Here is a 17270-nt window from a genome sequence, read left to right as displayed (position 1 = left end):
CTCTTAGAGAACCTGGAAGTGGGATTTGCCTGGAGTTTGGTCTGGGCATCTGGATTTTTATTTCTTTATTTTTTTAAGGCATCTGGATTTTTAGAACCTCCCCAGGCGATTTTCGTGTGCAGTCAGGTTTGAGAACCACTGCCTTATATTCTTTTCTCCTATTGATCCCGTTGATTTCCCCCATCTTCACCCTTATCTCCCCAGGCAACCACCATCCTGAATTTTATGTATCCAGGGGATTCTTTCCCTTCATCCTTCCAGGACTAGCGACGTTTGCGGGTCTCCCGCCCACCACGAGGCGGCGCCAGAGGAAAAACACAGCCTCTTCTCTCTGCGCTTGGCCCTCGCGGCGCCCCGTCGCCGGTGTGTCGCCGGGGCAACAAGCTGGGTAACGGCCGTCTTTGAGATTAGCGGGTTTAGTTGGGGTTTGCGGGAGCTGGGCCGGGGGTCTCTTCGGAAACTTCGGGCGCAGAGCAACGTGAGTCGGAGCGTGGGCTTGGCCAGGAGCTGGCCTGGGGGTCGGGGCCCCGCGGATGCCGCCGCAGTGGCCTCGCGCCGGCGGGCACCGCGGCAGGCACCCCGGCGGGCGTCCGGGACGCGAGCGCAAGGGACCTGTGCGGCCGGCATCCCGCGCCAGCTCTGCTCCCAGCGCGCTCTGGGGCCGACACATCCTTCTGTTGACCCTTTTGTCATATGTGTATGTTGAGGTCGAGAGAGGGATGCGACTGGTTCCGGGAGCCGCCCAGCATGTTGGTGGCGGATGCAGAACCGGAAGCTTAAGTTTCTTGATGCCTGGCGGGAAGATTTATCCCCAGGCAGCACACAGGGCAGGGAAGAGAGAAGGTCAAACCTGCCAAGTCTCAAAACGGAGTTTATAAACAGGCAGCCGCGGGCTAGACTTGGCCCATAGATGCAGATTATTCTCCCCAGGTCTGGAGGACTCTGAATTTGAGGCTTGCCGGGGACCCAGGCCTTTTGCTTATTCAACAGACGTTCCTTAAGCACCGTCCTAGCCGAGCGCTTTTAGAACTGCACGTGGGGACAGCTTTTGGGTCTGGGAAAAGGTACCCCAGTGAGACTGCGCTCTGCTTTCAAGTCTCCATTTGGGTCCCCAGACTGCTCCGTGACCCTCTCTGTGGTCGCAGTGTCTCCATCAGCACCACGAGGGATCTGTCCTCCATGTGAACCCAGAACACTTCCCAGGTGTGACGCCTGGGCCAGGCCCTTCTTGGGGGCTGACAAAGCCACGGCCTGTTGGTCCCAGCAGGCAGCCTCCTGCTGTCTAGAACCTGGGTCCTGGTCTCAGACTGACAGGAATTGGGGTCCCAGCCCTTTGATTTCCTCATCCTTGCTTTGTGATCTTGGGCAAGTCACTTTACCTCTGTGGACTTAAGTTTTCTCCCCTGACAAATAATGGGGTGATAGTAATGTGAAAGGTCATACATATCAAGGGCTGGGCACACAGATGTGATCCTTAAATTGTTACTTTATGAGAGCATGCAAGCCCCCAGTGTGCCTGGCTCAGCGTTGCTAGGACCGGTTCCCTGCCTTTGTCCAGTGCCCTCAGTGATGCCTCTACTACAGCGGGATGCAGTTCACGCTGGTTTAAATCTGTGATTTGCAGCCCCGAGGGCAAATCATTTAAAGAATACTGACGCCTGGGGCCTACATTAGGACTTTCAGATGTAGTTGGTCTGGAGTGTGGCCAGGCTCCCCCGCGCAACTCCAGTGCGCTGGTGCAGGGGGAGGCCAAGCGTGAGAGCGTTCCGGGGGCGTGGCAGCAAGGTCATTTTCCTACCACTGCTGCTCTTAGATGGCACTCCCCACGCTGCCCTCCTACTGGTGTAGCGGGAGGCTCCTGGATCAGCAGGCAGCGCGACAGCGACACCGGGAGCAGGAGGCCCGGCTTCGGCGGCAGTGGGAAGAGAACAGCCGCTACTTCAGGATGTCCAACGTCTGTAGCTCCAAACAGGCGGAATGGAGCTCCACGAGGTCCTACCAGCGGAGGTAACTGGGGGTGACCGAGATTGGATGGAGGCGGGTGGCCGCTTAGTGGTCAGCCGTGTAAGGACCTGGGAAACTGTGGCTTGAGAGTGGGTTTTCTCAAGGGTGTTGCTGGACGGTGTGATTGCCTGCCAGGTGATGTCTTTCCAAGTGGACACTGAAAAAATGGTCATCAGTGAAGTAATGCATTTGCACTGAAAAAAATGATAAGAAATGTATGTAGAATCTGGAAGTTTCACACACACACACACACACTTTTATAAAAATACATGTAAAAACACGGAAGTTAAAAGCAGAGGCTTTGGGGTCAGACAGACCTAGATGGAAATCCCGACTGTGTCACTTGCTGTTTGAGGAATGAGCCTCAGTGTCCTCATCAGTGAAATCGGGCTGGAACGGAACCTGCTTTGTAGGGTTTACGTGATGGATTGTCCATGGTTACTGCTCAAATAATACCCGCTAGTACTGTTATCATACGCACATATAAGCGCATTATAAATTTTCTTATAGCAAAAATAAGGGTCTGTTATGCATTGTGTCCGGTGACCTGATCTATTAACCCTGGCTGGAGGACCCCTTTCCCACGCCGTCAGGCTGTCCATGCCGCAGCCTCTGTACCCACGTGGCAGAGTGACTGATCTGTGCGGGGCCCCTTCTTGTCCAGCATGCATGCCTACCAGCGGGAGAAGATGAAGGAGGAGAAGAGGAAGCAGCTGGAGGCCAGACGGGAGAGACTCCAGCAGCTTTTGCTAGAGGAGCAGGACCTCCTGGCCAGGGAACTGGAGGAGCTGAGGCTGAGCATGAACTTGCGGGAAAAGAAAATTCGGGAGCAGCACAGGAATCTCAAGTCCGCCCGGGAAGAGCAGCGGAGACTGGTACGTTCCCGTCGCCCATAGGGGCCTCCCAGACCGGTCAGTGGTGTGCGCATGGGCCACCCCTGGGTGCATCGGTCTGATGAGCAGGCCGCTAACTCCAGAGCCGGCCAGGGAAAGTGTTTATTTTTCTAGACTTTTAAAATTTCCTGATATTTTAAGAGAGATAAAGGAGGAGAGAAGCATCGATTTGTTGTTCCACTTAATAATGCATTCATTGGTTGATTCTTGTATGTGCCCTGACCGGGGATTGAACCTGCACCCTCCACGTATCTTGGGATGACACTCTAACCAACTGATTACTCAGCTAGGGCCCTAGTTGTTCGTCATTTGTGTGTTTTGGATGAGTTTTCTTTGTTCTCCTTGGCCCTTTAAATGATTACATCCAAGTCCTTTTTCTCTCTTCCCGTTCTGTGGTCCTGCAAGCCCTGGGGCTGGTGTGTTTTATCTTCCAAAGTAGTTGTGGGGAACAGGGAGCCCCAGGCTGGGTTGTTAAGCCTGCTATACATTTTAAAGCAGATCTGTAACATCTGTGACCCATCTGTAACATCGATTTTGGCACCCTTTCGTCACAGAGTCATTTGTCAGTGCCACCTGGTTCCTCTCCGGTCTGACTCCCGGAGCCACAGGCGAAAGGCCGGGAGGTTTGCAGGGCAGGCGCGGTGCCAGCGGAAGGAGCTCTCAGTCTGAGCCGCCTTCCGTTGCCTGAGGTGGGAGTGGATTGGAAAAGCGACATCAGGCTTCCCTCTTTGTGTTTTCTTGACAGATTGCTGAACAGCTTTTGTATGAACACTGGAAAAAGAACGACCCCAAACTGCGAGAGGTGAAAACCAAGGACCCCCCTGTGTTGACTTACCTAAGTGGATGAAATCACGTTTTGTGGCTTGTTTTAAACTCGCGTCTTGTGCCGGGTTGAGACAGGCGGGAACACTGGAGCCACCTGAGAAGAGCACACTGCACAGGAGACCTGGTTCATTTCGCTGTTCAGCCGCTGTCTGCCGAACGTCTGCTGCGATGTCCACCTGGGGGGCTGTGTAGATCACAGAGGCGGCCCCCCACTCCTAAGGGGCTACCAGTCCGACGTGGGAAACAGTGGGCAGCTCGTTACAGCGTGGGATGCAGGGTGCTGGGCAGAGCTGGGAAGGTGGGCCTTGGCGCAGTGCCCCCGGCTCAGCTGGAGGGCGGGCCGGCATCCCAGAGGAGTCGCTGGGGTGAAGGAGGTTAGGATGTGGGTGTTACCTTGATGGTGTGGCGGTGAGGAGAGGACATTCTGGACGGAGGCAACTTCGAGAATGAGGCCTGAGTCACAGGGCCTCAGATGAGAGCAGGTTGAGTCGAGGGAGCGACAGGTGTCGGGGGGCTGGGAAGTCAGGGAGGGAGAGCCCCAAGAACGGAGGCTGGTGAGGCAGATGGGGCCAGACTGCGGGCAGCCTTGCATGCTTTCCCTGGAAGCTCGGGGAGCACCTGGATGACTTGAAGCAGGGGTGCAGTGGGATCCCAGCTGCATTTTGGGGAACAGCCACTCTGGCAGCAGTGTCAGGGTGGGTGGGAAGAGGCAGTGCCAGTTGGGGGCTGCTCTAGCAGCCTAGGTGAGCGGTGGTGAAGGCTTAAACTGGGGGTGGTAGGAGAGAGGACAAATCTGGGGTCTGGAGAAGGGAGATTGGGCTAGAGGGCGATCATCCCCTTACCGATCTCCACTCACAGTTCGTGCACACGTTTGGCGGTGGTAATTTCCATATCTGCAGTCACGTGTAGAAACTGCCAGTCACCAAGCCGTGGGGCCTCTCGGTGCTTCTGAGTATGGGCAGTTAGCACTACCTGTGGGAAGATGCTTCTCCCTGGCCATTTGTCAGCTGAGCAGGTCCTCCAAAGGCATTACTCAGAAAAGCTTATCTCGAACATTAAGTTGGTTGCAAAGGTCCATATTTGCAAGTTGAGAAAGAAAATTCTGTTTTTTTACAACTTCCCAAATGAAAGCTTTTGGACAGAGTACTGTAGTTCACTTTTCTGATCCAAAAGATTCTCTAAACCCCCAAGCTTGTTGCATCTGCTAGAGCACGCTACACGTACATGTTCACAGCTGCTGCTTTGCAGAAGTGCTGAGAGCCAGTGGGGGTCTCTGCCTGCCCCTCACCAGCTCCTGCTCCCTGGGGCCCGGCCTGCTGTGGACCAGCCAGGGTGGCCTTTGAGATGCTGGTTCCATTTAAGTGTCTGCTGACCGTTCCTGCTGAAGTCCAGGGAATTAGTTTCTGCTAATTTGTTCCAACTCTTGAGGCTGGTTTAGAAGCCTGGTCCTTCGGTTTTCTGGCTGACTGGTGTTGAGGTCATCGTGTGCTCCCTTACCAGACACTGGGGCCACTCCAGGGCCACACACGGGGAGTCACAGTCACGGTTCAGTGCATGAGCATCTGCTAGATGAGCCAGTGCAGAAATTAATTTCCTGCCCCCTCTCACCCTCAGATTGAATCGGACCTGCACAAGAGGCATGTGGCCAACTCTTGGGAGCTGCAGAGAGAAGAAAAAAAGCAGGTGTGGTATATCGCCCAGCAGTGCCCCCTGTGCGGTAGTGGGGGCCTGTCTCCACGTCTCTGACTTTGGTTCTCGTTTCCAGTGTTCGTGACTGCAGTCTCGGAACAGACTCCCACACCTGCTCACACTGAATGGTTGTTGCCCTTGCACAGACTAGGGCCCCGTGTGATCACTGCCTGGTGACAGGCTGGCTCGTGGTGGGGGAGTGTGCATCTCAAAGGGCGTGTTGGTTCCTGGCAGTCTCTCTCGATAAATCATAAGCTTCCAGCCTCAGCTTACACACCTCCACGAACCTGTTGCTTTGCTCCTGGGCTCTTTTTAGAAGGTATTTTGGAGAGCCCTTCCTTGGTGCCAGGCTGTGTGCTGTGTGCTTCCCCAGCTCCGCATTAGGGGAGCAGGAGTAGGTCCCACAGCTCCCACAGGGAGCACTGAGTGCAGGGCCACACAGCCGAGAGGCGGCCCGCTCGGGAGCAGACACATCGGAAAGAGGAGCTGGTCTTTGCTGGCTGTGCGTCCCAGATGCTGACCTCCAGGGTTCGTTTGGCCCCATGCAGCAAGAAGCCTCGGAGAAGGAGGAGAACACACGGTACGAAAACGAGTATGAGAGGGCCCGCAGGGAAGCGCTGGAACGGATGAGAGCGGCGGAGGAGCAGAGGCAGTTGGAGGAGAAGCTCCAGGCCGAGGCACTGCTCCAGCAGATGGAGGAGCTGAAGGTGAAGGAGATGGAGGTGAGGGCGCACCATGGCCACGTACGCCTGCGCCACGTGGCCTCGTCTCGGCTGCTGGCAGTTCTAAGGAGACCGTACTGGGGAGATGACTCTAAGAAACACAGCAGTGCTGGGTTCCCCCTGCTGGCGTGTGTTGCCGTCGGTGGTTTTTCTACACTTCCGGTTTGCATCACATGCCCAGGTTCTAGAATGTTCACGACATGGAGATAACACCTGTTCTCGCAGGTGTGTTTGGAGGCCTGCTGTCTCAGAGCCTTCTTAGCACTGGGAGTTTCCCACGAGCTGAGTAGACTTGACTTAGATGTCCCAGCACACCTGTCTCTGGCCAGCGGGTTTTGGGTCTCACGGCACAAACTGTGAGGGTCTTTGGTCCAGGAGGCTATTTTGAGAATACCAACAGTTCTTCCAGTTCAGTTGAGGGGAGCACCTCCTTCCCCAGACCTGAATGATTCAAGAACTTGGTCTTAGGGCCCACTACTTACTGTTGGTGTTAAGCGCTGGGCTGGGTACTAGAGATATAGCCGTGAGCAAGGCCCACGGACCTGGCCCTCATGGCAAAAGCAGGCCAGGTGGAGGAGGCAGATGGTTAGTCATAGGCAGGCAGGGACAGTACAGGGTCCTGGGGAAGCACAGGGCCTGGGGTGTGTCCTTGACAGCAGGGCCGGGAAAGGCTCTTGCAAGAAATGGCCCGTCTGAACTGGAGTGAGTGAGGCTGGGGCCAGGGTCTCAGGGCCCCAACGATTGGGGGGTAGGGGGATTGGGGTCACCAGGGGCCAGGCCAGCTCTTGTTGCAGAGGTCTGCTGACAGTGGAAGATGATTCTCACGATCTCAGTGGGGTTACTGTCCTTGTAACCACAGGCCACCAAACTGAAGAAGGAACAGGAGAATCTGTTGAAGCAGCGGTGGGAGCTGGAGAGGCTGGAGGAAGAGAGGAAGCAGATGGCAGCCCTCCGGCGGAAGGCAGAGCTGGGGTGTGTGGGGAGCACGGCCCGGCCCGCTCTCCCGGCCCCTCGCTTTCTCACACTCGCATTGGTGCCCCTGAAACCAGAGGCACAGCCCGTGACAAGTAGCTGTCTAGCCTCCGTTTAAGTCTTTATAAGACACTGACAGCAGCCTGTATTTTGCTTGTTTTTAGACGCTTTTTGAGACATCAGTATAACATGCAGCTCAACAGACGTGCGCAGCAGATCCAAGAGGAGCTGGTGAGTCTGAAGAGAGAGCCTGGCGTTGCTCTCGCCCTCTTTCGAAAAGCTCGGTTTCCACTGCTCCCTAACAAATGAATTGCCCTGGTAAGGGGCAAATGCAAAGTGAGAGTCCCCGGACCAGCCCCTGCAATCGCCACCCTCCCTGGGGCATCCGTTTTAGCAGGTGCCCTTCTAGGTACATGTGGACACGTGCACGTCTAGGGAAGTGGTGGTTTTTTAAAAAAATGCACTTGAAGTTGCGCTCCTCAGCATACTTACCTAACAGTGCACCTCACGCTTTGTGGTCAGGCTGCTTAGACTGAGCTTGTTCTGTTTCACTAGCTGCTCAGTATTCCCGTCAGGTACTTAGATGGGCTCCCTCTGAGAGGGACGAGGGCGGACAGGGGTGTGGGCAAGCAAACCCAGTCCCTCCCATCCTCGCCTGTTGGCATCAGGCGTCCTCGGGCGGCAGCGCCATGCGGCTTTTCCCCAGGACGGCTTTCCCATCTCAAGGCCTCCAGCGCTCCCTCGCTCTCCTACAGCGTCCCACGGCAGAGGCGGGCAGAACAGCCACTTCCCTGCCCACGGGCGTGTGGCTGGTTTCAGTTTTCCGTCCTGCGGAGCAGCTGCAGTGAGCATCGGGGTGGCTCTCTGCACGTGTCTCTGCAGTCTGTGTTTTTAGAAGCGCGACTGCTGTCAGATGGCACCCTGACAAGCTCTGCCGCAGGGTGTGTCTGAGGGCAGGGGCCTGCTCCCAGGCAGAGAACAGCTCCCAGGCCTCTGCGGTGTCGTTTTAACCGGTCCCAGCATCTCCCCGCGCGCCCTCGGAGAGCACCGGCAGCAGTGCTGGGGGCCGGGTGTGGGTTGGGGCTGGCAGGCGTGGAGGCTGTGGCTGCGAGGGCTCCGCAGGGTGCCCCCGGGCTAACCCCTCCTTCCTCCAGGAGGCGGACAAGCGCATCCTGCAGGCGCTCATGGAGAAGGAGGAGGAGAACCAGCGCACGCACTTGGCCCGGCGGGAGCAGGCCCTGGCCGACGTGGCGTGGATGAAGGAGGTCCTGGAGGAGCAGCTGCAGCTGGAGAAGGAGCGGGAGGCAGAGCTGCAGATGCTGTTGAGGTAGGTGCGAGGGGCAGCTGTCCGGGCGCACACTCCTGGGTCTGCTGCGGTGCCGGCACCCCTGCAGGGCTGGGGTGGGGGGGGTCTGGTTGGGAAACACCGTCCTTGGGAATCTGTCCACCGTTCACGAGGAGCACATCCTTGTTAGGGCCCGGCTTGTGGGGGTGTTTCCTTTAGGTTATTTAAGGTGGAAACCATCAGGGTTTAGGGAAAGGATCTGTTTGTCTAAAACCTTAGATCTTTGAAAGGAAATTGTTGTAAATTACAGAGATGTTGCCTGCTTCTTAGGTCTGTATAAGTGGGTCTGGACCCTAAAAACTAACCTAGTAGATTGAAGTAAGTGACAGGTAACCTCCATTGAGCACTTACGGCGTCAGATACTCCAGCCAAGTGGTGGGTAGTCGGGTCACTCATTTGCACAAGGCGCAGGGTGGGCCGGCAGCCGCCCCAGGAGTGTGGCCACAGAGCTCAGGCCCTTGCAGTGCGCTCCCCGGCCCCGCCGGCCACAGTTCCCCGCAGCGTTCTGAGGGTCCCACTCACGTCAGTGTGTAGTGGCCTGGCTGCAGGCCATCACAGTGCTTTTTGTTGGGACGGGTGTCAGGGTGCTTCAGGAGCTTACTGCAGGCGCACTCTCCGTGCACTTGCCCTTCGCCTGTTCCGAGTTTGCACGGTGAGTTTCTTCAAAGGCCGGCCCACAGAGGTGTCTGCCCGATGCCGCGGAGGCCTGTTGGTCCTGTTGTTCCCTCCTGTTGCCACTGGTGGTTGGGGGGAGCCCGCTGTCACTGTTCTGTGTCCCCCAGGGAGGAAGCCAAGGAAATGTGGGAGAAGAGAGAGGCCGAGTGGGACCGAGAGAGGAGCGCGCGAGACAGGCTGATGACCGAGGTACTCCCCGCTGTGACGGATGCGGCCTGGCCGGTCCCCCAGCTGGCAGCTGGGAATTGGTGACCACGTACTGACCCTGCCGGGTGTTCTGGGAACAGAGTCCTCTTGTGCTATTTTAAATGGGTTTTTCATATCATTATAAAAGTGTAATAGAAGCTTATTAGGAAAAAAACTCAGTATAGAAAATGACCCAGACTGCTGTCACCTACATGGACACTGTCACTGTTCCCGTCCGTATTTCTGTTCCTATGCAGAGCACTTTTACCTGCGTATTTCTCTTTACACTGTCGGACTTCAAGCATTCTAACGTGCTCTTACATCTTCTTCGTAAACATTCCGATGGCTGTGTACTAATGTCATCACGCAGGCTCAGAAGAGTTTGTTTTTCCATTCCCCTGCCGTGGGTGTTTTTCTCTAATTTTGAGCCATCCACAGTGGCTCAGTGGAATACATCAGTAACCGTCTTAGTGCGTGAAGTTTCTGTACTTGGGACTTTTTTCTTGGGGTAATCACCAGAAGTGGACTAAAGAATGTAAGTATATTGTTTGCCATATGTACGTAATGTATATGAGACACACACCAACCAAAAGGAAGTCTTTTGGGAAAAAGGTCTTCACTATCCATGTATTCAAACTGAGCATAAAGCGGTTGTAAATGGGAGTCACACTCTGTGCATGTCGGTACGCCACGTGTGGGGTCCACGGGGATCGGGTCCCCCTGGTGTGTTTTTGCTTTTGTGAACACCAGATGTTCTCCAGCATCCTTGGATTTTCCCCATTTAAAATGTCCCTCCTAGCTGTCACCACTTGACGTGTTCCCCCAGAGACCTAACTGTTGGATGTGGCGGTGGCTTCTGGCCGTTTCTCATTCCCGACTCCTGACCAGGGTCAGGGCTGGTGGTAGGCTGTAGTCCTGCTCTGGAGCCAGGTCTCAACACATAGTAGGCTTCTTCCATCCAGGAGGTTGGAGGGGTAACCCAGATGCACCCCTGGCCATCTGTGTGGCTGGTGACTTGTGTCTTTGCTCTAGAGCCCAGTGACAGGCAGTGAGAGCCATGTGGCTGCTGTGGTGATTCTGGGCCCCTGTGCAGGGGGGCCACCCCACCTGAGCACCCCACCTCCTCGGAACCCCCTGGTGCTCCACTGTGCCTCCAGAACAGTCTGTGGACACCGTGTGTGTGATGGGGGTGGGAGGGACCCGTGGGTGACACCGTTTGGATGGAGTCTGTGGTCTGGACTTGCCTTATGTGCGGCATGTTTGGGCCTCAGCTGAGGATCAGGCCAGGGCTTGGCACAGGGCAGCCTCGGCGGGTAGAACAGGGGTCTGTTGAAGGCACTAAGACCTTCCCTTTTCCATTGTGCTGAGGCCAGGTCCTGACAGGGAGACAACAACAAATACAAGAAAAGATTGAGCAAAACCGACGGGCACAGGAAGAATCCCTGAGACACAGGGAGCAACTTATTCAAAATCTCGAGGAGGCAAGAGAGTCAGCTCGCCGCGAGAAAGAGGAGAGCGAAGAACTGAAATCGGCCAGGAAACAGGAGCTGGAAGCCCAGGTGGGGCCAAGTCCATGGGCGGCAGGGGGGTGAGAGCTGCCGAGGCAGGGCCCTGCGGTGACTTCCGCACTGTCGTGGCACAGGGTTTGGGGCCCTTGGCTTTTCCTCACTGCCTGGTGCCAGCTGCCTTGTCTGAGAAGCCCACGTTTGAGAACTCGGGCACCCGTTTTATTTCCAGCTGAAACCCTGCCCCTGCCCGTTGTAGCTCAGGCTCCAGTCCAGGTCTGCCCTCCTGTGGGAGCAAGGCTGTCGTCACTGTCCACCATCTCTCTTTCCTGTCTGCATTGGAAAGCATTTCGTTCGCTGGGCCGCAGTTGTCTGTTTGTTCAGTTCAGTACCGACTAGGGAACACAACCTTCCAAGCTGTGACTCCATCCAGAGCTGTTTACAGGCACATGTTACCACACGCACAACCTCTCCAATGCCGTGGATGCCCTTCCCACTTATCGGCACTTCCCATCACTGTTCCTTTCCTCTGACGCTCCAGCCAGGACTGAGCCTCTCGGGCTTTCCCTCCTGATCAGAGGCAGGACTCTGCCCGCGGGCCTCGTCTCTGGCTGACTCACTCTTTGTGCCCAGGTTGCAGAGCGCCGACTGCAGGCTCGGGAAGCGGACCAGCAGGAGGAGGAGGCGGCGGCAGCGGCGAGGCGGGCAGAGCAGCTCAGCAGTGCCCTGCTGCAGCAGGAGGCTGAGATGATGGCCAAGCAGGGGTTCCGGCCCAAGGTAGGGAGCCTGCAGGGGACAGGCCGCTGCTGCTGAGCCACTCAGGTGGGCCCTGCTCCCCCAGGACTGTTCAAAGCCCATGTCCAGCCCTACTTCCCGCCGGCTCGGATTCTTCCTGTTGTCGGTCTTTTGTGTTTTCCTTTGCTCCGCTGGTAGGGAACCTTGACACAGGGTCTGTGCCAGCCTTGGTGGGGCCTCGAACACCCTTTAATTGATTTTGCATTCACTCCTTTCACTGCAATCCAGGGGTCCTGGCTACTAAGGGTTGAGGTACCTGTTGACCGTGTCTGGGGACAAACAGCAGTGTAAGGAGAGCGCTGGCCCCAGCTGGTGAGAGGCAAAGGCGGTGAGCCAGGCCCTGACTGTCCAGCCGTCAGAGCCCCTCCCCTTCGTCTGACCCTCTCCCCTACTTGCCCTGCTTCTTGAAACTCAAGTGACCCCCTGCTGTAAGGAGCTGATAGCCAGAGGAGCTGAGAGCTGATGGAGGGCACAGCAGACGTGTTGCCTCTGCCTCTCCTTTATGCGGCCACCCCGCTGCTCTAAAGCGCTGCGAGACCAAGAGGCCGGCTCTGCTGTGGTCAGACAGCCCAGAAGCCGATGAAACCCCCTGAGCCAGTGCTGTGCCGGCTGCAGAGCGTCCATGTCCTAACTGGCTGGGCTCTCCGTGGGTAGGGGACAGCATTTTAAACCTACTCAATCGTGGGCCAGTGAGTGTCTCAGGGTTAGGTCGTCACAGAGCACAGGTGAAAATGTTACTTAGGGCTGGTGCTTTTAAAAAAGTCACCAGGTGACTCCTTTGTAGCTTAGGATCAGAGCTTCTCCAGCGGTCAGTGAAAATGGCCATTTGCACTGTGCCTTCAGCTCTCACTTAAAATGGATCGATCTCAGCGCTCCAGAGACTGCTGATCTGATCGGTCTCATGCCTCCTTTCTTTTCTCAGCCTTACGGACACCCCAGAATTGCTTGGAACTGACCTCTGCGGCACTCTGAGCACAGGGGACCAGATGCTGAGGCCTCTGCCATGCAGCCGCTGGGCAGGTGGACAGCGTCCCGTTCCAGTGCGGGGTCACTGTGAGACAGTTCAGCGGGCCGCCTCGGGTCCTGGCTTGTACGGGTCAAGGGTCTGGCCTCCAGGTGTCGTGGGTGTGCAGTGCCCAGCAGGAGGCCCTTTCCTGCCTTATTATTCAAGAACAGGACTTTTGCGGTCACACATTGACGGTGCCGTGACGGTCTTGTGATGCGCTTATCACTAACGTAAGCTTCTGAGTCCATGCCAGGCGTCACAAGTGTGTCGCGACAGGCTTTGTGATCTGCTGACTCACCCTCAGTTGTCAACCTCCAGCAAAGCCTCCGGCTAGCGAAATAAGGGAATTTTTTTAATTTTTAAAATTGCCATTTAAATTGAACTGTTCTGTTGACGACAAACACGCAGGTCTCTGTGTAAGTTTATTCAGGGGTCAGTGATTCAGTGGTCCCGAAAGCGTTGCCTCTGGCTTTCTGACGAAGAGGGTTCTGACCCGGAGACAGCCCGATGCGCCCACAGACGCTGGTGGTGGGACACGGGCAGGTGGTGGGACACGCCTCCCCCCCTCCTCTGGGGAGCACTGTGGTGGGGTTCCCACGGAGCGCAGTGTGCTGTGGGTGGGGGCGGGGAGTGACCCCAGCGTGTATGTTGCTGAGCCTCCCAAGGCGACCTCAAAGGGTTGTCGGACGGCTGACCTTGTGGTGCGACACTCTGCACCCCTGGTGTGTTAGCAAGGTCTGGGCTCCAGACAGCCTTCTGGGGCGTACGTGCCAGCGCAAGGGGCACCGGGGCTGAAGAAACTAGAGCAGACTGAGCCACGAATCAGCCGAAATTCTCTCTCCCCTCTGTTATGCGACGTGGTTCTAGGCTAATCTCTTCGTAAGTAGCTCTGCCGTCCTCCCAGAGGCAGTCACGTTCGATCCCTTCTCTAAACGTTAGGTTTTCATTCTGTTGTGTTGAGGGTTCCATATGGCAGGAAGTCCCGGCTAATTACCCTCCCAGGTTGTTAAAAACCAGAGTTCTCTTCCAAGTCCTGAGTCTGGGGCTGCTGTGCCCCTCACTCCACTGCACTGTGAAAACACGCGAGGCTGCCAGCTGCCTCCTCAGTCTCTTCTCCGCTTCTGGTCTCGAATTTCTCTGGACGCCACCCCCAAGCACGACGCTCATTGCGCACTCGTTTTTGTTCCTGTTTCGGAGGCTCACCGATTGTGCAGTGAAGTTCTGGTTCGACCACGTCGCTTCCAGGGTTTCTTGCCGCTGCTCTTACTGACGGCTGCGAGGTGGGCTGTGCAGAATGACAGATTTTCTCTCACTTCATCCACATCTACAGTCTCGATATTCTCAGTGCCCGGTCACTTTTTCTAGGTCACACTCATTTTTCTTGGCAGAGTGGCATTGTCTCCTCTCATCGCCAGCGCGGCCTCGTCTCCACTGGGAATTGGCCATCGTAGGCCTGAGCTCCCAGATGTGGTGGTGTGGACAGAATGCCTGGTAAACAGGCACTGGGTGTTTCCTGAAAATGGGTAATTTCTTTGAATTCCTTATTTTTGAAGCCGGCCAGTAATCTTCCCTATCAGCATCAGAAACTATCACACTGCTTCTCTATCCCAACATATTTACATGTTATCTCTCTAAAATACGTTTCTAAATTTAGAGCTTCCACTGTCTTACATTTCTGGTATGGCCCACACTCCTCTTATCTCGTATATACTTGGATTATGTTATGGCCGTATATATGCATATTGGTTTATTGTTTTTAAGCACCTTTTTCTACTTACTGTAAAGTTAATGATGAATATTCTTCTGCAAAGTTTAATTCCTTTAGAAAAGGTGGTACTGAAGCCTGTACCGATATAAAATGATTCGCATTTTGTTCTGTGAGTACAAACTTCCTCTTTCTGCTCATTCGGCATGTACTCCCCCTGGGGAGGTGCAGGGCTAGGCCTGGGGAAGGCCCGGAGCTGAACGGGGACAGGGACAGCAGTGGAACCAGAAGGGAGTGAGCAGACGGTGTCGGCAGGCACAGAGCCAGTTGTGACTCGTGGGACTGAAGGACCCATTTGTACGATAAATACATTCAGTGCATCCGTTTCTCTTACGGGTATGATGAATGTTTGTTCATCATCTGGGTCTGTAGGAAGTTTCCCAAAATGAAGCCACATACAGCCTCCGTTTCTAGGTAGAAACATTCTGGGCAGAGATTCCCCAAGCCGAGCAGCACTGCCCTTCACACTGCACACTCGGTACCCATGAGCCGAGCACCCTGGTTTACCGTTAACACGTACATGTCTGACCCCTTCTGGGTTGAGGGCATGCAATGGGGCTCTCTGGGCGCTTTGGCAGAGTGGCTGTGGCCTTTTGCCATTACAGCCCAGCAAGCCCCGGCCTTGAGCCCAGGCCTCTCCTCACCACACAGGCCTTCCCTGGGGGACATGAGCCAGGCCTCTGGCTCTCAGCGCCACCTCCCCAAAGGACCTCCCAGATCTGTGATTCCAGGCCAGACTCCTGTATCTCCACCACTCTGACATCCCCACTGTGTCTCGGAGGTGCCTCAGACTCAGCACAGGGAGACCAGCAAATGATCTCTCCTAAACTTCCATCATTAAACAAGCGGCAGCAACAGCTGCCCAGCCCCCCTGCAGTACTGAAGGGCCCAGCACCCGTCGGCCCACTGCGAGGGCTGTAAGCCTGGGGCACTGCATCCTGCCACCATGGCCTCTGAACTCTCCGAGTCCATCACTTGGTCCCTCTCACTGCCATCACTCTTGGCCACCACCGACCACTGTCCAAAGTCACACATCCACCTCACTTTCCATCCTGTAGACAGACCTACAAACGTGCACCTCAAATGGAAATTTTCCGTCTTCAACGGTCCCCCTGCACTTAGGCCCAAATGCTTCCCTGGCCTCCCAGGAGCCCTTGCAGAGAACACCAACCTGCCTTCTGGCCCAGGAAATACGACTAACATCAGATCAGTACGAAATTTTCCTCCCAGCATTGGTTACAGCAACGAAAACTGACAGCCCAGATGTCCAACAGTAGGAGGCTGTTTGAGTTTGGGATATTATACAGTGCATTAAAAAGAAATAAAATGCTTAAAATTTTTAAAGTTCTGGAGAAATGTTCATGCTGTGTTAAATTAAAAAGCTCACCTGACCTGTGTAGCCCAGTTGGTCGGGCATTGTCCTGCAAAGCACAAGGTTGCCGGTTCGATTCCCAGTCAGGGCACATGCCTGGGTTGTGGGCCAAGTCCCTGGTAGGGGCACATACAAGAGGCAGCCAATCGATGTTTCTCACATCAGTGTTTCCCTCTCTTTCTCCCTTAAAAAGTTCAAAAAAATATTTTCATAATTCCATTTTTAAGGGAATAATATCATTTTGTGAGTATTTCTAAAAGTTGGGATAATGGCTATTTTTACTTTGGGTAAAAGTAAAAATAATAATGGCTTTTCCATATTTTACACAGAGAACATAACCTTTGAAAAGAGGGGAGGATATTATTTTAAAAATAAAATGGCAAAGTTACTCCCCCACTCTGACAGGGAACATAAGGGGCCCATCCCCAAGCGTGGGTGTGGGGGTCTTCCGGTCAGGCCCCTCTCACGGACCTTGGTGTCTGGACAAGGTGGGCGGATATTACTGAAAAAAGCGTATTTCAAAAGGCCACATGTTGTATGATGCCATTTCCATAATATTCCAGAAAGGACAAGATCACGGAGATGGAGAAAGGTCATGGTTGTCGGGACAGGGTGTGACTGGGAAGGGTCATCCCCAAGGACATGTCTGGTGACATGGTAGATCTGTATCTTCACTGTGGTGATGACAGGAACCTACATGGCACAGAACATTCCCCCCACACACACATACAGGCGCAGATGAGCTCTGTGACGTCAGGTCTGTGACTGCGCTGACGCCAGTGTCGGCGACACTTGGATGATGTACTACAGTCATGGAAGACATTACCACTGGGGACGAGTGAGTGAGGGTGCAGGAGACCTCTGGGGTATGTAAGCCTGTGATGACTTCAGAATGAGACATAACAGGGTTTCTTAAGACACAGCTGGACTCCATTAAAACCCATCTTGAAGAGACACCTGAGACAGGGGAAAGACATGGGAGTGCTCACTGCGCAGAACAGAAAAGGATGTTTGTAACAGATGAATGCAGGACTGGAATGTTTTTAAAACTTTTGTGAATAATTTTCTAGAAACCCCAGAGAGCCTAAAAGAAAAATAGCTAAACAGCCCTGGCTGGTGTGACTCAGTGGATTGAGCGCGGGCCTGTGAAACAAAGGATCGTGGTTCGATTCCCAGTCAGGGCACATGCCTGGGTTGCAGGCCAGTTCCCAGCAGGGGGCGCACAAGAGGCAACCATACATTGATATATCTCTCCCTCTCCCCCTCTGAAGGTAAATAAAATCTAAAAAAAAAAAAAAAAAGAAAGAAAAATGGCTAAACACTCAAACAGCCACTTCACAAAAGAGGAAAGAAATCTAAATGGCTAATNTTCTAGAAACCCCAGAGAGCCTAAAAGAAAAATAGCTAAACAGCCCTGGCTGGTGTGACTCAGTGGATTGAGCACGGGCCTGTGAAACAAAGGATCGTGGTTCGATTCCCAGTCAGGGCACATGCCTGGGTTGCAGGCCAGTTCCCA

General features: G+C 54.7%; 1 protein-coding gene across 2 annotated transcripts; it reads left to right on the top strand.

Moving 5' to 3' along the window:
• The first annotated feature begins 339 nt into the window (after positions 1–339).
• On the top strand, positions 340–13020 carry TCHP (trichoplein keratin filament binding). Of its 2 annotated transcripts, none has more exons than XM_037052295.1 (13): positions 340–388; positions 1814–2007; positions 2669–2879; positions 3643–3699; positions 5337–5405; positions 5960–6133; positions 6993–7105; positions 7270–7336; positions 8260–8432; positions 9233–9314; positions 10685–10870; positions 11450–11593; positions 12534–13020. In XM_037052295.1, the coding sequence occupies exons 2-13, from the start codon at positions 1814–1816 to the stop codon at positions 12564–12566; spliced, it is 1503 nt and encodes a 500-aa protein (XP_036908190.1). In that variant the 5' UTR covers positions 340–388; the 3' UTR covers positions 12567–13020. The 2 variants fall into 2 exon arrangements, with proteins under 2 accessions (XP_036908190.1, XP_036908189.1); XM_037052294.1 differs by lacking the exon at positions 340–388 and adding an exon at positions 399–478.
• Positions 13021–17270: the final 4250 nt, after the last annotated feature.

Source organism: Sturnira hondurensis, unplaced genomic scaffold, assembly GCF_014824575.4.
Source record: "Sturnira hondurensis isolate 20B ecotype Veracruz unplaced genomic scaffold, ASM1482457v3 Scaffold0007406, whole genome shotgun sequence".
Classification (NCBI taxonomy): domain Eukaryota; kingdom Metazoa; phylum Chordata; class Mammalia; order Chiroptera; family Phyllostomidae; genus Sturnira; species Sturnira hondurensis.
This window is presented reverse-complemented; position numbering and strand designations above follow the sequence as displayed.

What these genes read in the sequence shown, in the direction of transcription:
- TCHP (XM_037052295.1), top strand. Translation starts at nt 1,814, where the DNA reads ATGGCACTCCCCACGCTGCCCTCCTACTGGTGTAGCGGGAGGCTCCTG. An exon ending in AACAGGAGCTGGAAGCCCAG is followed by an intron (nt 10,871 to 11,449) that starts GTGGGGCCAAGT and finishes CTTTGTGCCCAG; the next exon opens with GTTGCAGAGCGCCGACTGCA. An exon ending in AGCAGGGGTTCCGGCCCAAG is followed by an intron (nt 11,594 to 12,533) that starts GTAGGGAGCCTG and finishes TTCTTTTCTCAG; the next exon opens with CCTTACGGACACCCCAGAAT.